This window comes from Mesocricetus auratus, unplaced genomic scaffold (assembly GCF_017639785.1).
Source record: "Mesocricetus auratus isolate SY011 unplaced genomic scaffold, BCM_Maur_2.0 Super-Scaffold_100018, whole genome shotgun sequence".
Classification (NCBI taxonomy): domain Eukaryota; kingdom Metazoa; phylum Chordata; class Mammalia; order Rodentia; family Cricetidae; genus Mesocricetus; species Mesocricetus auratus.
The window spans coordinates 4,741,727-4,768,970 of NW_024429199.1; the positions used below are offsets into that span (position 1 = coordinate 4,741,727).

General features: G+C 44.1%; 1 protein-coding gene across 1 annotated transcript in view; it reads right to left on the bottom strand.

The window, feature by feature from the left end:
• Lama4 (laminin subunit alpha 4) overlaps positions 1–27,244 on the bottom strand; it is a 139,250-nt gene that overhangs the window by 72,943 nt on the left and 39,063 nt on the right. Inside the window, exons 3-8 of the mRNA XM_040758219.1 lie at positions 20,658–20,782; positions 14,182–14,262; positions 9,052–9,266; positions 6,689–6,763; positions 4,848–4,999; positions 3,047–3,157 (exon numbers count right to left, since the gene is read on the bottom strand). Of these exons, the coding sequence (XP_040614153.1) occupies positions 3,047–3,157; positions 4,848–4,999; positions 6,689–6,763; positions 9,052–9,266; positions 14,182–14,262; positions 20,658–20,782 (759 nt within the window). The remainder of the gene's footprint in view (positions 1–3,046; positions 3,158–4,847; positions 5,000–6,688; positions 6,764–9,051; positions 9,267–14,181; positions 14,263–20,657; positions 20,783–27,244) is intronic.

Here is a 27,244-nt window from a genome sequence, read left to right on the forward strand (position 1 = left end):
AAGGGCATCTCAAGGGAAGCCCTCCTCTTCTTCCAGGGTGGGTCCTGTGGTTGAAGTTGTCATCAACTTTAGCAATCAGCATCTTTACACACTGGTCCCAAAATGTTTTATAATTTTGTGTTAAAATTGTTGAATTTGTGAAAATTAAATATACCTATGAATACATGTCATTTTAACGCATGCATTAAGTCAATGTGCTCAAAAAAAAAAAAAGAGTAATGGAAATGATGAAAGAAAGGCAGAAAGGAAAAACTTTTACTTGATGAGCACCAGAGGGCTCTGTGAGATATAAGGATGGACAGGGACCTGTAGTTCTGTCCATGAGTGTTTGTATAGAGAGACAGATAAGAACAACATAAATAGCAGTAAAGGTGACCATTTATTACTTTAAATGGAAAATTTACCAAATATAATAGAGCATATAGGGATTTTTTAAGGCTTAACTTCTTTTCTGGAACTTTGCTCATGGAAGGGAAATAATGGTGTGTGTACAAGAGGAAACAGGCGTGCCTTGCAGTTAAAACACTACCCATTGTTATAAACTGGTTGATTATTTGCATCACTACAAAAAAATGATCACTTACTGCCCCAGTGGTGACTTCTGCTTGCATTTATTTCAATTAAGTGACGATGATAACCAATCTATTGGCTCACCAAGAATTTTATGAAGCTGGAATTCTTTTGTGGTTGAAAGTGGGAAAGTTTTAGTCATTACCCTGGGACACAGTTCAAATGAAGACGGCCCCAGAGAAACAGGTAGTGGGAATACTGCTGTGCTTCTCCAAACCTGAATGGTGATGTCAACTTCTGTGGGCTTCTTTTCCTCCTCAACATTAGTAACATCCTGATACCTGTGCATCCTTCATCTAGTGCCTAAGCTGCTGACGCATGGCATAGAGGTACCAACTGTCAAGTTTGAGGCCGTATCATTAGTTTTAATCATTGTGGGAATAAATATGAATGAAGTATAGCATGTGTTTGCTTGGTGCCCACAAAGGTCAGAAGAGGCTGCTGAATGCCCTAGGACTGGAGTTACAGACAGTCGTAGTAACCATGTGGGCTCTGAGACTAGAAGCTGGGTCCTCTGCAAGAGCAGTAGTGCTCTCAAGCACTGAACCAGCTCTCCAGCCTTGTGTGAGAGTTTTTGTAAGTCATTATTCTGAGAACTTTCCCTCAGTGATTTGACTATTTATTTAGTGTTTCTCTGAGAGTTGAAATTATAACTTGTCAAATCTATTGCCTATATTTTTGCAGATCTTCATACTGTATTTATGTTATACTGTTTCCTTTTGATGCTAGTAATGACTTGATTCTATTTTTCTGTGGACTTGAAATTTTTTATTGACTCTTTAATCTATCTGGAATTCATTTTAGTTCATGGTGTAATGTAAAGACTAAATTTGGCTTTTCTTCTTTAAAACTTAATTTTTTGTGTGCTTGTGTGTGTGTGTGTGTGTGTGTGTGTGTGTGTGTGTGTGGTCTCCACATGGGTTCTGGGGATTGAACTCAGGTTGCCAGGTTGTGTGGCAAGAATTTTTACCATCTAAGTCATCTTGCCAGTCTGAAAATGATTTTTTTACCACCTTGTAACCTTTCTTTTTCAGTGAAATTTCTTGTTTTTCTCTTTGCATTTCATGCTCCTTTACTAACATTTAAAGCATATTTCTGGATATTCAACAGCTCTTACCTACATAGTGCTAAGGCAAACAGTTCAATGACTACCCCAGTTGCAGCACATATCAACTGTGTTAACCAGCTATAAATGCATAGAAGGTTCTCCATAAGCATGTTTTTTTTTAAGAAAACCTATTAAAACAGGAAATCAGGAAAACATCCTGTGTTAACTTTCTCTGTGGATCTGGCCTTGGCTTATCTGAATACTCATGGGTCACTGACGTGTTAGGCTCATAGGGCTACCTGGACTCTACCAGGTAGACCCTGCTGTCTTAACAGTTTCCTCCAAGACTGAAATTGAAAGACCCCAGCCCAGTCTAAACAGGCAGCCGAGGCTTATGGAAAATTCCGTTTCGCCCCCCCCAGCTGAATAGTCATTGTTATCAGAAAGGAGCTCAGCTCAAGGTCCTCATGGCTGAATAGTCACTGCTATCAGAAGGGAACTCTGCCCAGGGACACAGGTGTCTGCATAACCAGCCCAGCAGGGCTGAGCAAGCACAGAGACCAATTGTTCTTCAGATAGGGCCAAGGCCGGAACTTGAGTTCCAAGAAAAATCTCTATTTGCCCGCGCTCTGAGCCCTAGCCTCATTTAAATTGCCCAATCAGGGTCCTGTTACTAGGCTTCTCGCTTCTGTACTGCGCTTTTTGCTATAAAAGGACCCCTGAGTCCCCAGCTCGGGGCGCTCAGCCCCCCCCCGAGACTGAGACGCCCGGGTACCCGTGTGTAAATAAAGCCTCTTGCTGTTGCATCCAAGCTCGTGGTCTCGTTGTTCCTTGGGTTCGGGTCTCCCTCCCGTGAAAGTCCCCCGCCTGGGGTCTTTCAAAATAATGTATCCTACAGAGATGCTCCTTAAACAGGAAGGTAAACAACTCAAAATAACTCTCAGAAGTCCCTGAAACTGACCAGATTCACTATGCCCCTCCCTGCCAGAGTGAACAACAAAAGCTGAGACTCCCTCTCAGGTGATTTAAGGTGCAAAGACGACCTAGACAAATCAACTACAAAGAAGAATCTGAGACCAGACAAGCTTCCTGGAAGAAACAGAAGCCAGCTGTGCTGCCTGGAAGATGTTTAGACCAATGGAGACACGCTCCCACCTGTTGAGCTACCTGCAGGCTGTGCAGTGTGCTCCAGGTTCCCAGCTTTGTGAGCTGTCACCCATGCTGGGGTGGAATTTGGTGATACATCTGTCTCTAAGTCATTTCTGTTCTCAATGTAAGTAACCCTTCACCCAAATTCCTATAAGCAACCCCAGTAAAACTCACTGGTTCACCAAGGTGGACTTTGGTGGTATCTGGGTTGAATAGACGTGTGTTGTGTTTCCCCAGGAGAAGTTTTGTTGCACAGCAGGCTAGACCCAGAGCACATACCTTTTCGTCCAGTTCTTCCATGTCAGACAGGAGGCTCCTCATCGTGCTCTCAGCGTTGCTGATCTGAATCTTCCTTAGGGTATATTGGTTTTCTCTCTCCGACAACCTTGTCTGTTGGGGAAAGAAAGTGTTTTCAAAACTGTTAGTGAATTGTGTTCCACCAGTCTTAAAATAATTCATTTTTGTTCATTTTTAAGTGAAATGTTTGTGTCTATCTGTGAATGAGTGTAGAATCCACAGAGGCCAGAAGAGGGCGTTGGATTCTCTGGAGCTGGAGTTACTGGTGATTGTAAGCTTGAACACTGGCCATCTACAAGAAAGCTACTCAATCTAAAGTGCCTAGCCATCTCTCCAGTCCTGGACACAGGGTTCTATAGAATACACATGACTCTTTCAGCATAGGAAGATTTAGGTAGATTGTGGCCTCTGTTCTTTCCTTTTTGAATATATTTTATTGTATGTATGTGGTTGTTTTGCCTGTATGTATGTCTGTACACAATGTGTGTGCAATGCCCAGGTGGCCAGAAGATGGCATTAGAGCCCTGGAACTTGAGTGACAGATAGTTGTGAACCTCCGTGTGGGTGCTGGAAATTGAACCCAGGTCCTCTGCAAGGTCAGCTGTGCTCTTAATCCCTGAGCCACCTCTCCAGGCCCTGACCTCTGTCCTTAATAGAGGTTCCTCAGATGGCTGTAGAATTCTGTATAGAGTGGGTCTATAGGAGGGGCCAGAGTTTCTGGGGCTGAAAGTCCCAGTTCAGGAAACCCTGGTTAGCCCTGGGCTGACTGCAAAGAAAGGGCACGCTTTTCTGTTGTCACAAAACTATAATTAGGCTGGAGATGTCCCTGGAAATCTGGCAGATTTCAATCTAGTCAGGCCTCAGAGAAACACATCAAATAATCAGGATCAATGAAAATGGATTTTTAGAAATACGTTTTCCTCCTTTGGATGTCAGTGAAGGATGCTCTTTATTTTGGGTCACTGCCCCTCCCTGCTTTGCAGTTTTGAGAAGCTTGGTGGGGATACAGCTATCCTGAGGCTACTCTGGGTTCTGTCCTTTAGTCCTGGTAAAGCCTTGGGGCTGGCTGCTGTGACACCCACGTGAGGGGTGCCTTATGGAAAGGGTTGAGTGCACTCACTGTCCTGGGTCTGGGTGACTCCTGAGAATTAACACTCTTATGTATCTGAGCAGGGGAGTTTGACAAAGCAGTTCCAGATGGCCACAAAGATTCCATGCAGCGCTACAGTTTAGGACATTAATTTTGGTCTGCGCTGCACATTTCCAGTCATTTGTGGATATTAGTTGAACCCCCCCCCAAAAGTCATGAATACTTAGGCTAGGTCCTGTTCTGACTACTTTATGTATCCCTGATGGGGGAAGTCCTGCTGTATATACATTCTCTTATTGGTTGATGAATAAAACACTGTACGGCTAGTGGCCAATAGGCAGGTCTAGGAGACGAGGTGAATTCTGGGAAATGTGGCCAGACAGAGTTGCAATGTTGCCGGATGTTACTGGGTAAGCCACAGCCTCGTGGCAATATGTAGTTACCAGTCTTGCAGTGATTTCATTTTCCATATGCTCTCTCACATAAATGGCATTTCTGGTTGGGGCATTAGCTCATGGTTATGCTGAACTTTTCCTAACTTCTCATGTACCTGGGTTATTGTCTATGTTGAACCTACACAATCTGTGAGACAGCCACGGAGCTCAGCTGCCAACAGGACGCAGAGGTTACCTAGGGGAGGGAGCCTGCTGGGCTACAGCAAAAGCACAGGCAAAAGTACAACATTTAGCATACTTTGAGGAGGTAGATGGTAGAGTTCATCTCGCTGATGTGCCTATGCGCCGCAGCGCCAGAGGACACGCTCAGCAGTCCGGATTTGCTCTCTTGGATGGAGAGTGCTGCTAACCGCAGGTCATCAGTCAGGTCCCAGATACACTTGTCACAGCCTGGAGATGAAACAGGGAAGTCATTCCTGCAGAATCAAGAGGCCCTGGAAGCATGTGGCTTTAATGTGGGCCCCCTTGGTAAATACCATGTTTATTTTTGTTTCTTGAGGATTTGTGCTGGCCAGCCTTTACCAAACCAAACTGTACACCAGGCAGGATTTCCACTTAAAACAACGAGAAACAGGCAGCAAAAACAGTTAACAGCAGCACTAGTTGCTGGCAAGAAGGAAGGGTATCATGGGATAGGTGGACAAGAAGCCCTGCCCACTTTTTCTTAGTAGTGGGGCCCTGGCTCCCCTGGAAAGATTCCATTCTTGTCAGCTGGTGGCAGCTGGTAGTGCAGACCTAGCTTTTTTCAGGCAGTATAGCAATGCTGCACCTACCTTGGCGTCCCCCAGGGAGGGACTGGCTCCCCCCATACCCTACCTCCTGTCTACATGAACAAGTCCTCAGAGCAGGTCTGTAGGGTACAATTTTTTGGCTAATGTCATGACTTGGTCTCCAAGGAAGGCAGCCGAAGCTCTGACCAAACTTGGGCATGGTGAAGAGACCAGCCCCGGTTTCTCATCGCTCCTCACCCTTCGCACCGCGACCCTGCCCAGGACCCAGCATCCCTCCATGGATACAATCAAAAGGAACACACGCCAGGCTCTGACCCCTCTTTGTACCTTGCCAGTTCCCATGCTCCTTCTCATGGGTGTTACTGTTTTCTAGAGAGCTGGGAAACGACAACTAAAGGGTTAATGCATATTAATATGTTAGTTTGTTAATGGAAGGTCAGCATAGTACTCCCTTTACGCTCCCTCAGAAAATGAGTCCCCAGCCTACACCCCAGGCTGCTGAAGATGTTTAGGGCTATGTAGGCATCTGGGTGTCTTTAAATGGAGCTGGTCAGGGATGGTCTACTTGATAATTGCAGACTTTGACCTGCTGTGTCTCACATCTCGGGTGTCCTCTAAGATGTACAATGGCAGATTTACTCTCTTCTGCCCACAAGGACTTTGGGACTGATGTAATTTTGTTTTGAGGAAGGGATGCATAATGTTCAAATAGTCTTTAAGACAAAAGCCTTGTTGCTATGAGTGACAAAGAAACCTAGGAAAGAAAGCAAGCAACTCCATTTTGTAATGCCTTATTACTTTACCCCTGGGGAAAGCAAGCTACCCAAGTCTCCCAGTGTTTCCGTGTCTACTGGTGTTGTGAAGCACTGTCTGTCTCATTATCTGAGGACCGGCCAGCCAGCTCTGTCCTGGGAGCATGAAGCTTGAGTGTGAAGACCAGCTAAGTAAGATGTCTGAAGTGGGGTGATGTCAGCAACAACCACCTACCTCACTGCTGAGTGAGAGCGAGACCACCACCTTTGCACAGGGTCCATCACCCTGGAGTGAATAAAGCCTTAAATCCAGGGCTGAGGGTTAAACAGTTCCAGGGAAAGTGGTATCACATCTATCTTTACATTTCTTTTCACTACATTTATTACATATTTGTTGCGTGGTGTGTGTGTGTGTGTGTCTCAGTGTGGATGTGGAGGGCAGAGGATAATTTCTGGGGGTCAATTCTTTTCTTCCACATTTTTGAATGTTTTAAACTGCAAAGAGCTCTTCTAAAGTGAACACCTGCAGCACATTAGAGAAGGCAAGTTAGTCACTCATGCGCTGTTATCTTTACTTATGGTTGGGCAGTCCGTGCCTGTAGGGAGTTCAAGTCCTTCTTCCAAGCACTCTCCGGTTATGCTGTCACAAGGGCCGCCTCCACAGTTGCATACTGTGGGAAACAAAAACAACAGTAGGGAGTCATCACCTAGTGCTTAAAGCAGGGCAGTCTTCCCATTGTTTCCAGAAATCCTGGCTACGGCTGCGGAATCCTTCAATGGGGATTAATTATATTCATCTTTATGAGTATGGAGTCTATGATGTCAAGAAAATGCTCTCCTGTCACCTCAACAAAGGCAAGTGAGACATTCAGAACTGACCCCAAAGCAAAACTGCATCTCATTTCCTAGGATTCTTCTCCCAACTCTTTATGATCTTATTAAAACTCAACAGACACTTTATTCCAGACAGGCCCAGGACATTTTCACCGGGAAACAATGGCCACAGAAGTTCAACACTCAACTTGAAATCGAAAGCCATCCTCTCACATAGAGAGTCTCCAGTCAATCCAACAGCAGGGCTGGTCCCTGCCAGGTGTGAGGGAATCGCTCCAGAGGAGAGAGTGAGGAGGCCAGGAGCAATTCTTGGCTCCCAAGCATTTGACCCTTGGCAAGACCGATTCCAGACTCCAAATGGGAGGTGTCAGGGGGGATGCTGGGAATAGCGCCAGGGAAAGAATTAGGAACATATTTACATGAACTTAAAAGGCTTGAGAGTCCATCTTTCGTCTACTGATGATTTTCAGCAATGCCTTTTGAAAAGCAAAATCCAATCTTATCAGACTTTTAATTTGCCACTAGTTTTTCCCCCAGGGCTGGGGAGCAGGCAATGTTGGGGACTGAACCAACCATATGCTTTGCCGCCGAGTTACAATCTGAATCACCCCTTGAAGTTTCTGTGTGGAAGTAGATTTGTAATATTTTAAGAATTCCCAGGCCATCTCTGCTAGCTGGCCAGCCATAGCTAGAATAGGATTGCGAGTTTTCCCTCACAGAATAAACACATCATTTATTATATATATTTCAGCTGTGTAAATGCTCCACAAAATGCAGACTTATTAAACCCTATTTGAGGTCATGTTCCGATGCTTCCCATAGCTGCGTCATCTAGGAGCGTCTGCATATTTATTGTTTAAATATAGGTTTTGTTATTTCTTTGAGAATAATGGTGCCATTTTCTAAGGTTTTATTTTCCACTACACTTCTAATGCCTGACCCATCTGATTGTCTTTTGTTCTGCCTGCCATTGATTTTAGTATTGTTGCTCTGGAAGCATTTCTTTTTCTGTAGGTGTGTTTGTTTTCGTTGTGGTCAGATCACAGCTGTACCCTTCTCACTATTAAACTCTTCCCCTTTGTGCATCTTTCAAGTGACTCAACTGGGGGATTTTCCCAGAATGCATGCTGTAAGCGCACAATCTCTGCTTTCTCTCCCGTCTTCCTACAAGACTCCTAAGCCTCATTCTCAGCCCTCCTTCCTCCTGGAGGAAAGCGGTTCACTTCATGCCTGAAGAGCTTATTCTATGCAGCAAATGTACTGGAGAAATTAGGGATGGGAAGTACACACTTCAGCTGACCTGAAGTCTAACCATTAGATTTCTCATCCTCCCTCTGAGGTATTGACTATCTCAGGAAATGTAGAGGGCCCTGTGTGACTAAGCTGTGTCTGTGCTTTGCGAATTTACCTATCTGGAACTTAAATTTTCTTAAACATAGCTGAAAGAGGATGAAGTTTCCAGAGCAAAACAACTGGAGCCAAATCAGATTTCATTCAGTCCTAGGTCAATATAGGTAACTCATCGTGATGTGACTTATTCCTTAATGAAAGCCACAAAGATGAACACAATAAGACAGAAATCACTCATGCTGATGTCTCTTGCTTCACTCCACCCACAAGCTGAGGTTCTTTGGTTGCCTTAATGAAAATGTCGAACTTTGGTAAATTTTGATGTATATTTTGTATAGTGCTCTAGACCAGAACTTCTCAACCTGTGGGTCACATTGCATATCAGATACCTTGCAGATCACATACTATTCTATAACTCATAAGCAACAGTTGCGAAATTACAGTTATGAAGTAGCAGCAAAAGTAATTTTATGGTTGAGGGTCACCACGACGTGAGGAAGTGGATTAAGGAACTGTAGAATGAGAAGGTTGAGAACCACTGCTCTAGATAAATATCAGGACTTTGGCAGTATCCCCTCAATATAAATTCTTCAGTTCTGATGGAGAGCAGGGCTGGCTACACCGGGGCCTGAGGGTTTGGGACCTGTACCTGCACAGTTCTGATGGAGAGCAGGGCTGGCTACACCGGGGCCTGAGGGTTTGGGCCTGTACCTGCACAGTTCTGATGGAGAGCAGGGCTGGCTACACTGGGGCCTGAGGGTTTGGGGACCTGTACCTGCACAGTTCTTGGCGGTTCTGGCATCTCCGTAATAGCCAGGAGCACAGCGCTCACACTTGAATCCTGTGGTATTTCTTAAGCAGTTCCTACACTGGCCAGTGATTTCATCGCAGTCTTCAAAGATTAGGTTGGGATCCGAATTTCCACTGCAGTCACATTTCTTACAGGTGCTTCCAATGAGTAAGGGGTTTCCATAGTAACCAGGAGCACATCTGAAAGGTGTTAAACATGCCAGCCATTTTAGCATCCAGATTTGTTATTTCATTGTTTTGAAAATCTTTCCTACCTAGAAGAAATACATAGTGAATATTTGTAGAGGCCAACCCCAGAGTTCATCCCAGTTCTCCTATATTACTAATATGACTAGACCTCTAAAAACATTTATTTGCATATTTATTTTGATTCTATGTCTCCCCAAACATCCCAGGCTGGTCTATTCTCTCTCACCCTGCAACTGCTAAGATTATGGGCATTATCTCTCATCTCTCCCCTTTAGAGGTTTTTTTTTTCACTTCTCAATGTGTTATAGATTATTCAGGCTCCAGATGCAGGAGTGTCTTTAATGTGAGGGCATTGTTGGTAATCTTGGGGACTGGTGTGCATCACCGGCATGTAATGAGTGGGGTCACATTTGTTAAATGTCCAGTAATGAGATGCAGCAATAGGATACAGCTGGGTAATATCCTGACCAAAATGTTAGTGGTACCTCTACTTAGAACCAAATCACAACTTGTCCTGCCTTAATGAATTGTTCAAGGAACTTAGCCTAAGCCACTTAGTGCTGAGCATTCTCCTAGCCCAAAGTGACTGATTTGGGAGTAATTTCTTGGAACCCGTCCTAGTGAGGGTTATTATTGCTATGATGAAACACTATGACCAAAACCATGTTGTGGAGGAAATAGTTTATTTGGTTTATATTTCCACATTATAGTCTATCACTGAAGGAAGTCAGGGTTGGAACTTGAGTAAGGCTGGAATCTCGAGGCAGGGACGGATGCAGAGGTCATGGAGGGGTGCTGCTTACTGACTTCCCACGAGTGGTTAGATCTGCTTTCTTATAGAACTCAGGACCACCAGTCTAGGGATGGCCCCACCCACGATGGGCTGGGCTCTCCCTCATCGGCCACTAATTAAGAAAATACCCTGCAGCTGGATCTTCTGGATGAATTTTCTCAATTGAGGTTCCCTCCTTTCAGATGACTCTAGGCTGTGTCAGGGTGACATAAAACTAGCCAGCGTAGCAGCATAACCTAGACCCTTGTTTGAATGGCATGCAAGAGAAGCAGGCCAGTCCTTCAGCTACTGGCTGCTATGCTGTGATTGAACATAAGCGGGCTGGACAGAAAGTGGGTAGCAGAACTCAGAACACCAGAAGTAAACAGAGTAGAGCCCAGATTGCTGTCCTGGGTACTTTAGTATGTGAACTAACAGTTAATCAGAGGGGGCACTTGCCCGAAGACGCCAGCCACTTGTTACCAGGTTGTTAGCCTGTATGAAACAAAGGACTTGGGCTGGCCGATCTTATTTTTGAAGGAAAAAGTAGGAATTTGGATTTTTGATGCAGCATTGCATTTTTTAGAGACGAGCAGAGTATGCTAAGGTCAAACTCCATGTGTCTCCTGGGTGACTGTGGACTGCCCTTTGCTGTAGGAGGTCCTCTAGCTGGAGAGTGGAAGATGGGCTAAGCTGAAGGTAGCATGGGAGAGGCTGGGAGAAACATGTGGTCACTGCTCAGTGGAGCTCAAGGTCAGGCCGAGGAGTCAGCTCTCGTGGGAAAAGGAAAACTAAAGGGAAGCCGAGGGGAGGCTTCCGAGTGTGATGAAAGGCAGTGGTGTTGGATACTCTCAGAATGGAGCAGAGGCCGAAGCAGGGTGTGGCTGGATAGATTTGGGGAGATGGTCTTGGGAGTGGCCAGTCGGGATGACTTTCCAAAGAGATCCTCATCAGGGTAATGATAATAAGACACTACATTTAAAAAGTTTTCCCTTTGAGGCAAGAGAACCATGATTCAGAACACTTGGAAAACAAATCAATGAGTGGGAAGAAATCACATGTAATCCCTGGATCTAACTACTGTTGAACACACGGTGCATGGCTCTTGGTCTTTTTCTGATGTCTTTCTTTCTATGTCTGTCTGTCGGTGGAGCTGTGATGTTGGCGTCTGTCAGTCTTTATGTCCTTTGCTTGCACTGTGTCTCAGAGCTGCTGGGTTAGCTCTTTCAGTTGCCATGGACAGCTGGAAGGAGGACCATTCGCACTGGGCACCTAGGCTGCGGGGCTAGCCACCCATTTTCCAGGATCACACAGGAGATCACAGTTCAAGGCCCAGACCTTCCAACCCTGATGTTCTTTCCCTTGCTGTACCCTGTACTGCACAGCTGCTGTTCTGAATGAATAAATAAATTCATCCAACAGAGGGACAATTCATGTCCGTTTTATGTGAGGCGTGGCGGGAGACAGGAAGAGGAACAGAAAGAGGAAGAGCACAGCTCCGGTTCTGAAAGGACAGGAAATGAATTACATATAATATAATGCACTCTGCAAGTCTCTGAAAAAGATGAGAACGAATGTCGCTTCTACACACTCCACAGAGAAACACCCCGAGAGGAAATGTCTAGTGAGGTTTGTTATTCATAGTCACTTAGGTCTTTGTGCCTCATATTTCCAGGGCCTTTGGTTTTCCAGCAAGCATAAATTATTCATCTATGGAACATGTGGCTGGATTGAATTTCTATTCTTTGCTGTAGTTCACCAAACAGAAAATACTACGCTTGCTGGGTCACTGAAATTGGATTCAGATATACTTCAGCATGCAGCTGGGAATCTTGAGGTCTTAGGCAGAAGGACTTGCTTGCCTCATGGAGGCCAGATGCCAGTTTCTTTGTTTTCTCCATTGATTTCATTCCATCAGTATAGGTGGATGGCCTTCCATAAAAGGAAGACCAATGGGGACCTGGAGATGGCTCAGGTGACTCAGTGCTTGCTGTGCAAACATGAGACCCAAGTTTAACTCTTAGAATGCACATAAATTAAAGGACATGCATGTAATCCTAGCACCAGGGATAGAGATGAGTAGATTCTTGGAGTTCACTGGCCAGCTAGTGTAGCTGAATTAGTACAACCCAACTTCAGTGAGAGACTGTCTCAAAAAACACAAGGTAGAGAATGATGGGGGAAGAACTTGGCCTCCAGTGCACATACATACATGTGGCACACACACAAGACACAGGAAAACAAAGTTTCGCAGCCTGTGAATTGGGGTCTTGGTCACGATGGAAACCTCTGAGCTTCAAGACCATCTTTTGGTGATAAGTTTGGAGTAAACTCTGAAGTTACAACCTAAACTTTGGGCCCTATGGACTTCATAGTTAGCATACAAATGCTTCCTTATTTATTGTCTCCTTAGAAACCCCACATTTGTAGATAAGGAAGCCATCATGTATAAATTGATAGTCCATTCAATGCTGGTTTGGCTACCTTGCATTTAACAAAATGATGTTTTGAGACAGGGTCTTATGTAGCCTAGGCTTATCTTGGCCTTGCTACATAGCCAAGGGTGACCTTGAACTTGCTCTGTAATCAAGGGTAGCCTACTTCTCTCTTCCCAATCCCAGGACAATGGAAAGGGGTGAGCCAAAATTAACAGCAAGCTCTTTGTCACCTGAGCCATCTCCAGGTCCCCATTGGTCTTCCTTTTATGGAGGGTAATTTTTTTTTTAGTTGCAATCATATGTCTATAGTGGACATGCTGCCCTATGTCAGAGTGGGAACCCCTGTTTCCCCACAGGGGTCTTATGTGTGCCAGCCCGGTATTTGATCAGCAGGGCCATTAACTCCTCTTAGCACACACTGGTGATCCATTAGCAACATGCTCCATCCTAATTGGACTACACAGAATTTCACTCCAGACACAGGAGAAAAGCCTCCATCTTTGCCTGATAAACAATTATCTCAGACCTCCCACAGGGCCAGAAAATGAGTAAACTGTGTGCCTCATATTTCTGTAGCTCCAAATAAGGAGACACATAGTGATTGTGTCACATACATTAATTAATCACTCCCTCTGAACCCCTTTGCCATCCCTCATGTGGACCCTCCTGTAATGCCAGTGGAAAGGAAAACTTCCATTCACCAGGTGCAAGAATTACCTACAGCCTGCCCTTTTAAGAGTGAATACAACAACGTAGAGATCTTTTTTTCTTTACTACAAGCTGTGGCTGCTTTTGAGTTTCAGAACTACTCTCTGAGAGATGCAGGGACATTTCTTAGGAGACAGATGTCTCGTAATTAAGGATTTATGTCTTGAGCCACAGGCTGAGTTTGTGAACTCTGCTGAGGGGCCAGCTTGCATATGCTGTCCATGAGGCTAGGAGTCTGTGGATGTATTTCTGGATTGAATGTTTGGTCAGTATCTCTGGTCTTTCCCACCCTGTCTTTACGAATCACGGCATCCTGGTCTGCTGAAGCCCAATGGTGAGGCCAGTGGCTCTGTTAGGAAGACCTCTCTGTGAGATTCTATTAGCTAAAGGCATTTCATCTTGGAGAACTATGAGCAGCGGACAGGTGGACTGAATACCACATATCTTACAAGGAAGTCATCCAGTGGGAAGCCTCGAATGCTTAGCTGCTGAGGTTTCTCTTGAGAAAGCCACAGGGTAAGTGAAAAGGACATTTGTGTAAGCACCAAACAGGGACTCTGAACACCCAGCTTTGTGGATTTTATTTTGTAAGGGGTGGAAGGTTAGTGCTTTGTACATTTCTCATTCTATGAGTAATAGAGGAGATAAGACTGGAGGATTCACTTTCTTTTTACCTGGGGAGTCTCACTCTGTGGGAGAGACATGAAGTATAGTAGTGGTTTGTTATGCTGCAGAGTGGGAAGGCTTACTAACATCATCTGGAGAACCTCCCCATTCATCCTAAGATACCACACTTGTCTGGACCCCAAGGGATATACTATTCTAACTGTACTGGGACATGGAGTTTGAGGATAACACCCCACTTGGGGTTCTGAAATATTTCTCCACTCCCAATTTATATATCAGTCTTGAAGAGAAACATGGTTCCTAACACAGAAAGTTTTCTCTGGCCCCACAGGAAAAAAAATAAAGAATTTTATTTACCTACCTTTCACAGTTAGGTCCAGCATAATTTTCTTTGCAAATACACCGAACAGCTCCATTTTTCCTATAGCAGGATTCTGCAAAGCTAGAATCATGAGAGATGTTAGAAGTCATTCCATTATCACTGATTTGTAATGCTGGTGAGATGGTTGTCTTAACTTTAGATTGGGTCATTTCTACCTGGTTGTTCTCCAACAAATGTGATTAAATTCTTACCCTTCAGAATAGAGTGGACACCAAACCAAGACAGAAAACCCCACTCCATGTGGGACCATCACCCAGATATACCACTACATATCTCTATATAGAGGTGGTTTATTAGTTTTGCCTGAAGAAGGAGGGATTTCTAACATAGCAGATTATATAATACATATGTATTCAAATATGTGTATATAATATTTACCTTTTAAGTGCAATTGTAAACTATATGCTCAAAAGCCAGAAAAGAAAATTCACTGGTAACTTTAGACTTGTATAGACTTCTCTCATATTTCCACCACCTCTTGGGTATACATTAAAAGTTTCTTCATAGTTTTTCTGCACTCAGTGAGCCAGTCCTAAACGATACAACCCACAAACTCTTAACCTGTTCCTCTGTGTACTTTAAGTACTGGGACTATGGGTGAAGGGATTGGCTGAAGTAGATCAAAGAGCCAAAAACAAGTCCTCAAGAAAAAAAATAAGGTTCATGGTGTATACACACACACACACACACACACACACACACACACACACACACCCATCCCATGGGAATTCCTCTTTTCCTCTCCTTCTTTCTCCCCTCCTCACCCCCTTCTTTATTGTTAGCAAAAATTGGGACATAAAACAGAAATGTAATAAAAACATTGTTCCAGCAGAATAAATGCCTCTCCTAAATTTATTGAGGCAGAAGAAATGGGGTATTACTCTTTCGGGCACGGAAACCTTCACAATGACACACCAGCTGTGTGATGGGTAGGTGTAATGTGTGTGACTTGTGCATCACTTTGGCTTCTGTACTATGCAGTCAGGAGAGTTTGATCTCTGCTCTCCACTTCTTGCGTGTGTCAGCAATTTCGCCCTAATGATGCTTGAAGAAAAGCAAGGGATATGTCTGCTTTCCTCAGCGGTGGTTATAAAATCGGTACAAAAACACTATGTGCCCCTCGTTGAAAGGCAATATTCAAGATTTATTTTCTCAGCAGTTTGGTAAAAACATCCCAGTGACATGACATTTCCTTGGAATTTCACCCTTTATTTTGCCTGTTCTTATTCCTTAGCTGACCTAAAGAAATCTTGCCTGTTGCACTCAGAAAATGAACAAACACTCATGCATCTTTCCTTTGAAGGTGTTCCATCTAGCCTGCCCACAGCTCAAAGAGGAAACATCTGCCTGGGGTGTCTGGAGTCCTCTGCATTTATCTGATGTCCTACTGTTTCAAACAGATGCCATTTTCCTTAATTGGAGTGATTAGCATAGCTGCTGGTAGACATAGAGGAAGTCTGGCCAGACCCAGAATAAACAAGTGGACTCTATGCAAATGGCCCTTGGGAACAATGGCAGGACCACTGATTGGTTTCCATGGTGCAGACCCAGGGACAGTGCAGCACCAGCCAGGATGCTCAGTTCTGTTTTCACTGGCATTAACCATTTATGCTTTAAAAACAGGGGAATCTCTGCTAGTGGATGTGGAAATTAAAACCTAATGCCTTTCCCAGTGCACTCTAACTCCTGTGGTGTCCTCTGCAAGTGGCAAGATAGATTTGCTCTGGGAAAACACTCAGGTTTAAGGAGAAATAGAAATTTAAAAATGTTTTTGTTGCTTAGGTATCTCAAGCATTATCTCCTTGCTTAAAGATAATATTTACTTGTCCCTTAGTCATGGGTCTCGTGTGTGCCTGTGAGCCTGCTTGAGGGTGCCTGAGGAGGCCTGGAGAGGGCATCAGTCTCCGGAGCTGGAGTTAAGGAACCTGTGGGTTTCTGGGTGTTGGGAATTGAATTCTAGGCCTTTGAAAGAGCAGGAAGCACTCTTAAACACTCAGTTACCTCCCCTCCTCCTCTTCCTCTTCCTCCTCCTCCTTCTCCTCCTCCTCCGTTTTCTGATGTGCTGCCATTAACTGGAAAACCCAGTCCTTCTCGCTGACACTCACATTTGGGGGGTCCAGATCAGTCCCATACTGGCCTCCTCACTGTCAGTCTGGAATCCAAGAGCTCTCCCCTGTTCAGATCAGCTGTCTCTGCTGGTTTTGCGAGCCCATTCTTTGCCAATTTGCTCATCACTCCTCTCTCTCTCTGTCACTGGGTTCCTTGGGTTCAGTTCAGTGATTAATTGTGTGTTTGCCTCTGCTTCCATCAGTCCCAGGATGAAGGCTCCCGGATGGTTATAGACATCAAGTTCATTATCAGGAATGGGCATTCGAGGTGGTCTCTCCACTATTGCTTAGCTTGCCAATTGGTGTTATCCCTTTAGATCACTCGAGGTGGATCAGTGTCTATCCCTGATATACAAACAGTCTTCGTGTGCCTATAGCACAAAGAGGGATGCTCTCTCAGCCTGGACTCTTAGGGGAGTGCCTGGACCCTACCCAGAGTAAAATGACAGACTCTGATATCCCCTATGTGGAAGGATTTGCCAATAGGGTGGGAGGGTGGGGGGAAAGGGAAGTGGGGGAGGAGGGGAGGGAGAGGGAACTGGGATTGACATGTAAAACAAGCTATTTAAAATAAAAAAATTGAAAAAAAGAAAAAGAAAACCCAGTCCTAGGTCGTTGATTCAACCCATGGAGTTTTCCAATATAATTCAGATTCCAAATTAGGCGCTCGTTGGAGAAGTTGTCTGACACTTATTTTATACTGATACTTTATATAGAAAGTATCAATACAAATAGTTTTTGAAAGCTGAAAATGACAGTGAGGCATTTGACCTTTTGTGATATATCCAATTAATGCTTGTGATAGTTCCTTAACTAAATTATTAATAATAAAACCTGATCAAAGATTAGACCTCTTGGGGATCCAGACAAATCTTGTTAGTCCTGTGACGGCAAGCTAATCCACCCCTGCCCCTTTGACGCCAGTTTTCCCCAACGACAGAGCCACTGTCACTACAGAGAAAACTGTAACATCTCAGAGAAGGCCTCTCAGACCCTCTTCCCACCCCAGGAGAATGTCGTTTACTCACGGGTGGCATACTTTTGCTTTCATTTTAATTTTCTGCAGGTTTTATTTTATCATGTTTGCGTCACAGACAGCATGGTGAGCTTTTGTTCCTGTGGGTCTGATTCTAACTTGGGAATGTGTTCCTGAGGTCCTGTGGCTGCTGCCTTGGACCCTGGATGTGTCCTTGCACACACAGCATGGGTGGGAGTCCTGCATCTTGATGCCTTTGGAAACTGCTTGTGAGCTGAGGCCATGAGACTCATTATCCAGTTGGTCAATTTCTGCTTCTTTTATTGGAAGGGGCCAACAGCTTGAAGCAGTGCGTCTTGTGCAACTAGAATACTGAATAGTCTGTCTCAAAAGAGAAAGGGTCATTTGCCGTAGGAGCATAAACATTGCCCTACTTTGACCCAGTGAAACATGGCTTTCAGCTGTTGGACAGATACGCTGCTGGCAAGAAATAAATACCAGTGTCATATTGGCATGTGGTGAGGGCTCAGGAGTTGTTTGGCCTGATTTCATGTAGACAAAGGTCCTCAGCTTGTAGGGAACGATATCTTAGGGGTCTGACATTAATGTTAGACAATTGTGACGAAGAATTGCCATGTAAATGGGGCAAAAATGCAGAAGCAGGAAGCACAATCAGAAGGAGCCTGTTAAGATGACTTTCCTAATGTGTGTTACTGTCTAAAGAAACTGCCTAAACTCAAAGCTTCTAAATCCCTTTCTTGAGCAGATAATGGTATTGCCGTCTTTGTATGGGTGAATGAGTGAAACTTGTTATTAGGAAGTCAGGGGTGAATATATTTAAGTGTGGCTAAGGTCTCATTAGAGGTGGTCAGGATTAATGTTTGAGAACAGAAGAGGAAGAAATTTCATAAATCAGGACATTCTTGAGTGAAAATATCAGATCTTTCAGTGTTTGTGTTCTTCACTCTCCCTTTCAAAATTGTCCATCCTGCACACGTTACTAATACTATCCAGCCATGAAAAAAAATCACTAAGAAAGGTCCACAGCAGCTTCATGTTGTTTGAAAGATGCAACTGTAGAAGTTTTGACTTTGCTGCCTGGCTGGCTGGCACATTATAAGATTTGAAACCAGTTGATTCCTCAAGTGATTAAGGAAGACAAGGAAGGGAACATCTTGCCACCATATTCCTTTCTTACTTTATCAGTGTGTATGTGGGCAGATATTTAGGCCCTTTTCAGTGTGTGCATATGTGTATATGTGTGTTTGTGTGTGCATAGGCGAGAGGTTTGACGTGAGATGTGTTTCTGGATTGTTGCACGATTGAACCCAGAACTCAGCGATTTAGCTGGTCAACCTAACCGGATTGCTCCGGTTATCTGAGCACTGGGCTTAGAGGCAAGTGCACACACATGCCCACTAGCATTTACATTGCTGCTGTGAATCCAAAGCCTGGTCCTCTGAAGTGCACGGCGAGTACTTCATCCCTGAGCCGTCTTCTCAGGCCAGTACGTGGACGCTAAGTAATTTATTTACTCTTTACAATTATGTTCAATTGTGCAAATGTTGTCTATAAATACAACAGTTCCTGGCATAGAGTAAATAAAACACAAGTTTTAGAATAAAAGTTACTGTGCTCTAAGTTTAATGAAGCCAATGTCTGCTTCAGCTTTCAAGGCATCCACCCACATGGTCCACACATGTTACCATGTCCAGCCTACACCTTACTTTAATTTACTTACTAAGGAAAACGCTGAGTAAAAGCAGGTAAAAGAACCAAGGGATGGAACCAACATTTGAACCTAGTCTCACAGATAGAAGTGCATAGAGATGAGGTACCAGTCTGAGACCACATGGGCATTATGTGTCAAAACAGAAATAGGAAGGCAGGTTGGTGATTCTGTTTAAAAACATTTAATCTCTGACCTCCCATTTTTAGCAAAGAGCTTCTATAACCCTTGAATCTGTCAAGTGAAAAGACTTCTTTTTCTTAGTTTATAAAAAGCATCTTCACCATACTCGAGTATGCTAATGAGGAGGCTTAATGATTCTTTAGTGGATTCAGTGTGCGAGTGGTCACCGGAGGAAACATTCCTTTGGCTGTGGCTAAAGGACTAGCAATTCATCTCGCCACTCCCACCCCCCAATCTATCTCGTTTGCACAACGTCGGAGCTCAGTGGCCAGTGGCCACTACCCTTCATGCCTCTGAAAGGAAACCTGGATGAGAAGTCTGGAACAGTGGGGCTCAGGAGCTTTGGGTTCTTTGCATATGGACACTGAGAATCGGGGGAGATGGTGTGGGATTTCTGAACCTTCCCCTTATGTTCCCCTGTATTTCCATCCAACATTATACATGTCTTGTATACATTATTTATTTACATATATTTCCTTACAGGTTACTTCATTTGGCTCTTCCTAAATTGCATCATTTAAATAAACTGATAGCCATAAGTAGAATGCTGTTTTGAGTTTTGTGAATAATTCTAACAAGTGATTAAACGTAAGAGTGTTTGAGGGAAACCCCGAATTTGCAGTCAAATGGTGAGAAATGTGAGTAGCCCGGGGATTCATTTCTTTTGGCTGGTATCTGGAATGGGGCCAGTCTTGTGGAACTGAACCGTTACCCCGGAGACAATGCTACCTCTATGCACTCTCATTAAGAACTGAATCAACTGTGGGACACCCAGTTGGTGTTAGAGAATTGGAGAGCTGGTTGCTGTTTGGAAAACCAAACCCACCATGCTATTTTAATTCTACACTTTAACTTTTCGGCGCCTTGTATGTGTCAGGTGGGTGCTCTACCACTATGCTAAACTCCCAAACCTTGTGTATCACCGTTTTTGTTTCCTAGATCTTTTTCCTTCCCATGTGCTTAAAAATTGCATTGTTTCCATTTATGCCCAATGGATATATGTTTATTCTTGGCAGTTCCACACTGCAGTCACAATACAGCTCTCAGCATTCTTTCTGGGTGTCTATGTTCTAATTCTGGCTGAAAAGCATATTTGATGGCATCCTGGAGGGAAACTATTCTGTAAAAGTCAGAGGGGGAAATACTTTTGAAAACACAGGGTGCATGTTCGTATTACTAGTGGAAAGTGAGAAAAGGATGAGTTGGCTTTGCTTGTGACACTGAGATGACTTCGTTGACTTCATGATCTATTCTAATACTTTGGCAATAGTTGTACTCTCTATAAGTGCTTAAGCTGTCTCCAAAGTGTCTGTAGGCCAGAGCGAATTCTTACACTTTTCTCAACATGAAGCATCCAGTTTTGGCTGTGGGTAAAAATTGGAATTCCATGTAGAACCAAAAGGATAATTGTAAGAATAGTCATTATTCTAGGCAGAGGCCGTCTGCCTTCAGGACTTACTTGGCCAGGTGGGGCAAGGGACAGGGGCACGGCTGGCAGAATCGGGGTGCGCCTCTGATGGAGTCTCCGATGTAGCCATCCAGACATTTCTCACAGTGTTCCCCTGTTGTGTTCTGCTGGCAGTGCTGTGGGACAGAACACAGGAATATTGAGGAGAATGAAGACATTTCACAGACAGCAAATGTAACACCCTGGCTTACTTCAAACAGAGGGGCATCAGGCCTGCCCGCATACACGTTGTGTGGCAACGTAAAGCATCTGTGTTAGTCCTAGTCAGAGCTAGAAGTCTAGATGAAGGTGGATGGGTGCATCCTGCAGGTCTGTGTGTGCGCTGGCAGGCCAGGGACTCTATTTGGAGTGTGTGTGCAGAGGGGACTTAGCAGTTGTCCACCTTGATTCAGAAGGATAGTTAGAACTGCCACACACTAGGTATTCTGGATGCTTAAGCTTACTGATGTGGAATGGACATTAAATGAAAACAAATAATATTCCCAGGGTGCTTAGCCACGACAGTGGAAACAATAAGGACTTACAGGCATGGAAGAGCAAATAGGTTGGGCTATGGCACACATGTAGTAGAAGGAAGATAAAGGCCTTGCTAATGACTTGACTGTCTTGGTTAAGGACACATAAGAAATAGAAGGCGGGTGGATTTGCATAATTTCCTCCTTGTGATGAAAGAAGCAAAAAATAGGAAGAATGGCACAAACCAGGCTGTTCCCCTGCCTTGACTGTAGCCGGTTTCAACATCTCCAGAATGTTCTTTCCGATTCTCCCTTCGCAGTCCTGCCTGTGGAGCTAGGCTGTTCCCCTGCCTTAACTGTAGCAGGCTTCAACATCTCCAGAATGTTCTTTCCGATTCTCCCTTCGCAGTCCTGCCTGTGGAGCTAGGCTGTTCCCCTGCCTTGACTGTAGCAGGCTTCAATATCTCCAGAATGTTCTTTCCGATTCTCCCTTCGCAGTCCAGCCTGTGGAACTATCTGTTCCCAGCCTCTGCCCCTCATCTTTACCACAGTTGGTTATTCAGCACTGTATTACAATTACATGGGAGAAGTGGATCCCCGGTCCAACAGGAAGAGTCCTATGTGGGTGACAAGCTATCCTGACTGCATCTTCCTCAAGCATTTGGCCCACTGTTAGGTATGGATGTGAAGTATAATTATGTAGCAGAAGAGAAATTAGAATCTGGCTTAGACTGTGTGATCAGGGAGAATTCTTAAAAATCAGGTTTGATATGGAAGCAGGTGTTGACACAGTTCCTGCACAGCCTTTAAAACTGTTGGGTGCTCAGGCACCCCTCAGGAGATATTTTGGGAAATTAATTGAGGAAAGAGGGAAAACATGAAAGCTTGAACTTGGGGCCAGTGTCCTTCTCTGGAAAGACAATGAGCTGTAAACAACTACCATGCACCTGAACCACAAGACATTTGTAAGGGTGCTTGTAAACTAGAGGAAAATTTGAGTCCTCGTCACACAGATGAAACAGGCCTGCATAGAAGAAACCATTCCAAGTCATTGGCCACCTCTAGTGGCCGAAGTGACTATTGGGGCACAAACATGAGTTGTTTCTCAGTTCTGTCCCTTTGTCACTTGATGGATGCTTTGGATTCCCCTTCAAGGCTTCAGTTCTATTTGTAGTAGCCACGGGTAGCGACGTTCAAGGGCAAAGCAATGCAATCTCTGTAAGCCACTACAGCATCAGAGTGCAAGCACTGGCTCTTCTCACCTGCCTCTTTACACAGTTTATTATGGATTTCCCTAGAAGGTGCTGGTATCAATTTGGGGAGGAGTGGGGGCTGGTAGAGATAGTGCCAGCGACACTGAGAAGGGACCCTAACTCTTCGTTTTTCCAACCAGTTCACGTTGAACAGTGCCTTGATCTTCTTGACTCTCGATGTCTTTCTCTGAAGCTTTAGAATAGATGGCCTTCACCGTTGTTGCTCTGAAAGTCTTTGACCTTGAAATTGCAAAGTGCTTCTTCACCTTTGACACTCTGCCATTTTCCAAGCAGGAAACAAACCTGACAACAATAAATGTTACAGGAGAGGGGGATGGGGGATGGGGGGGGGAGCCAGGGTTTAAAAAGCAGGGATCTACATAAAATGTTGGTATCTCCACTAATTTATACAAGTATAAAGGGTTGGTGAAGTCCATGAGGTTTAAGAATGGGATATGCTCATCATCACTCCTTGAATTTCAGTGCACCTGTGTCTTAGTGCACAGGGCAAAATGTCGATTCCAAGGCAGGACATTTGGGCTGCACCCTGAGAGTCTACACATCAATCAAGCTCCTGAGTAATTGCCAATGCTGCTGCCTTGGGCTCCACTTAGAGAAGCAAGTGTCTGGAGAGTATTAGCTGCTAATTAGTTACTCTGAATTAGGTTCCAGCAGTAGTCTCCAGCAAAGGGCAGTTTATCTTACTGCAACAAAGGAGTGCCATTAGTAGCTCATAAATCAGAAATTAATTAAAAGACTTTTTTTTTTTGCATGGAAGTCATCGTCTTATCATTTCAGTAACCAACCTGGATTAAGCTGATACAAGGTGGATAAGGTGCTCCTGCAATGTGTGGTAAGATGAGGAAGACCCAGTTTCTGTATTTGAGGAACTCACAGGCTCATGGGAGAAACAAAGAACAGCCTTGTGTACTCAGGGATATGACTGAGGAATGGGAAGGCTTGGTGGAGATGCTGCTACCTGAAACAGGCCTTGACGTTGTCTTTCAAGAAATCTCCCATAAAAGACAAATACAGGCACAGACTGTCAGAGCACCAAGATGATCTAGGTAGCAGTGTGCTCCGTGTGGTTAGAGGCAGAACCTTTACTTTGGAGCATCTTAAAAAGATACTTGGAGTTGGGAGTGTGGTAGGAAAACGGAGGCGACAGTAAGGAAGGGATGCTATGGTCCTAAATTGAGGTAGTAGCAGGTCATAGAAGAGAGACAGCTACCTAACAGTGTGAGCTGTTGAGATCTAGCATAAAAATAAATGTTAGGGGAATAAATGGAAGTTGATAAAGACAGTGGGACTTCTGGCAGAATGATGCTGTTATTGAGTGAAGTGGGGAATGAAGAGGAGGAATAAAGTGTTTTAAGAGCAAGAATGAAAACTGTCCGGAGAATCTTGTATCTACATTGACTCCCTGCTGTATTCTGTACTGATGTACAAAGCATAAGGGAACTTCATCAAGCTATTCATGCTTAGTATTCTTTAAACCTTGTCGTTTTTTTCGACTTTATGTCAAACTTTGGCTGTCATGGAACCAAACTGATGGCTATTTTGCAAAATGCCAGATTTTTAAAATTTGCAACAGTCTGAAAAATCAAAACTTGGGTATAACAATGTATCATCAAGTCATTTTATTGCTGTGTTTCTTTAACAGAATAAAATTCCATCACAATTTTTCAAGGACCTGGAAAGAACATTAAGCAACTTTATATGGAAAAACAAAAGGCCCAGGATAGCCAAAACATCCCTATACAATAAAGGAACTTCAGGAGGCATCACCATACCTGACTTCAAGCTCTATTATAGAGCTATAGTCCTGAAAACAGCTTGGTATTGGCACAAAAATAGGCAGGTAGACCAATGGAACCGAATCGAAAGCCCTAATTTTAACCCACACACCTATGAACACCTGATTTTTGACAAAGAAGCTAAAACTGTACAGTGGAAAAAAGAAAGCATCTTCAACAAATGGTGCTGGCATAACTGGGTAGTGGTATGCAGAAGACTGCAGATAGATCCATGTTTATCGCCTTGTACAAAACTTAAGTCCAAATGGATCAAAGATCTCAACATACATCCAGCCACACTGAAACTGTTAGAAGAGAAAGTGGGAGATACTCTTCAACGAGTTGGTACAGGAGACCACTTCCTAAACATAACACCAGTGGCACAGGCACTGAGATCAACAATTAACAAATGGGACCTTCTGAAACTAAAAAGCTTCTGTAAGGCAAAGGACACAATCAAAAAGACAAAAAGGCAGGCCACAGAATGGGAAAAGATATTCACTAACCCTACATCTGACAGAGGGCTAATCTCCAAAATTTACAAAGAACTCAAGAAACAAGTCTCCAAAACACCAAAGGATCCACTTGAAAGGTGGGGTACAGAGCTAAATAGAGAATTCTCAGTAGAGGAGGCTAAAATGGCCAAGAGACACTTAAGAAAGTGCTCAACATCCTTAGCCATCAGGGAAATGCAAATCAAAACAACTCTGAGATACCATCTTACTCCTGTCAGAATGGCTAGAATCAAAAACACCGAAGATGATTTATGCTGGAGGGGATGTGGAGAGAGAGGAACACTCCTCCACTGCTGGTGGGAATGCCAACTCATACAGCCTCTCTGGAAATCAGTATGGAGATTCCTCAGGAAAATGGGAATTAATCTACCACTAGACCCAGCAATTCCACTCTTAGGCATTTATCCAAATGAGGCAGGTTCATACAACAAGGGCATCTGCTCCACTATGTTCATAGCAGCATTGTTTGTAATAGCCAGAACCTGGAAGCAACCTAGATGCCCCTCAACTGAAGAGTGGATAGAGAAAATGTGGTACATTTACACAATGGAGTATTACTCAGCAGAAAAAAACAATGGAATCTTGAAATTCGCAGGGAAATGGATAGCACTGGAAGAAACCATCCTGAGTGAGGTAACCCAGTCGCAAAAAGACAAACATGGTATGTACTCACTCATATATGGATTTTAGATATGGATCAGGATAGTGCCAGTCTGCACTTCCACAGATAGAGAGTCTGGGAAACAGGAAAGAACCTAAAAGATATGCATATATGCATAATACCCAAGAGAAGAGGATGGAGACAAGATCCTCTGAATGGATGGGGAACAGGGCGAGGGGGGGGGTAGTGGGACCTGGGAAGAATAGAGGGGGTAAAGAGGAAGGGAGCTGGTCATGGGGGAACAGGAAGTTGAGGGGGTGGGGGTAGAATAGGGGGAAGAGGGAATCATAGGATCGAAGACAGATCAGGCACCAGAGTGACCTCGAGTGATCTAAAGGTATAACATCAATTGGCAAGCTAAGCAATAGTGGAAGGACCACCTCGAATGCCCATTCCTGATAATGAACTTGATGTCTATAACTATCCGGGAGCCTTCATCCTGGGACTGATGGAAGCAGAGGCAAACACACAACTAAGCACTGAACTGAAGCCAAGGAACCCAGTGGCAGAGAGAGAGGAGTGATGAGCAAATTGGCAAAGAATGGGCTGGCAAAACCAGCAGAGACAGCTGATCTGAACAGGGGAGTGCTCTTGGACCCCAGACCGACAGTGGGGAGGCCAGAATGGGACTGATCTGGACCCCCCAAATGTGAGTGTCAGTGAGAAGGCCTGGACAACCTATGGGGCTCTGAGCTGTGGATCAGTGTCTATCCCTGGTATACAATCTGTCTTCATGTGCCTATAGCACAAAGAGAGATGCTCTCTCAGCCTGGACTCTTAGGGGAGTGCCTTGACCCTACCAAGAGTAAAATGATAGACTCTAGACATCCCCTATGTGGAAGGATTTGGCAATAGGGTGGGAGGGAGGGTGGAAGGGGAGTGCGGGAGGAGGGGAGGGAGAGGGAACTGGGATTGACATGTAAAACAAGCTATTTAAAATTAAAATAAAAAAATTGTTAATGACTTATTACATAGAAAAAAAAAGTAGTAGATTTTCCCATGATCCGTGACTACTTATCTAGTCTTGGGTTCTTGGCCACTTTAGCAGTGCCAGGTATGAGTTTGACCTCATGGAATGGACCTTAAAGCCAATCAGAGAGTTTGGTTGCTCCCATAACACTTAGGCCGCTACTGTACCCATGTGTCTGTCAGGCAAGCTGCTGTTGTAAGTCTCACCGTTTGTAGCTGGTTGATGGTGATGACAGTTTTCTCCTCCAACAGTGAGAAAACTACCTCCCAGCACCCTGAGTAACCAATAGCCTTAGAAATCACCTGTGGTCTTAAGGGTGTATGTGTCTGTCTTTGGCTAATGATCTTTTAGTTGTGTAATTAAATACACTTTATGCCCTTTTAAAAAATTAAACTTATAAGAATATAAATATGATAAACTGGAAAATTGGTCATGGTTGACTTTTGTCCTTGAATTTCAAATACGTTTATTATACATATAGTATATATGTATGTACAAATATTACATTTAGTATATATTTATTATTTTCCCCACTGAGCACACATTACTTAAATTGGAGAGGAAAACATTTTTCTCTTAACAGAGTGTAATGGGGTCACTGCCATTAATGAGAGGAATAGTTATTTCTTTCTGTGTACATTTTCTGTCTTGGAACAAAGTCATTGCAGGAAGAGTGACAATTGATGTACATGTGAGTGTCGAATGTCCTGGTGCACTTCCAGAATTGGAGAAGGACCCTGTCATAATGAATCATCTCAGAAGCTCATGTTTAGATCAAAAACTACAACTGTTCCCGTTGTGAAAACATCGTCACAGCTGTGGCTTCATCGTAGCTCGTGATGGACACGAGCTGAGCGAGCGAACCCCCTCCCCAATGTAGTCTACCCATTCATTTTGCCAGTTGCCTAGTGGCAGCTGACGGGCCTAG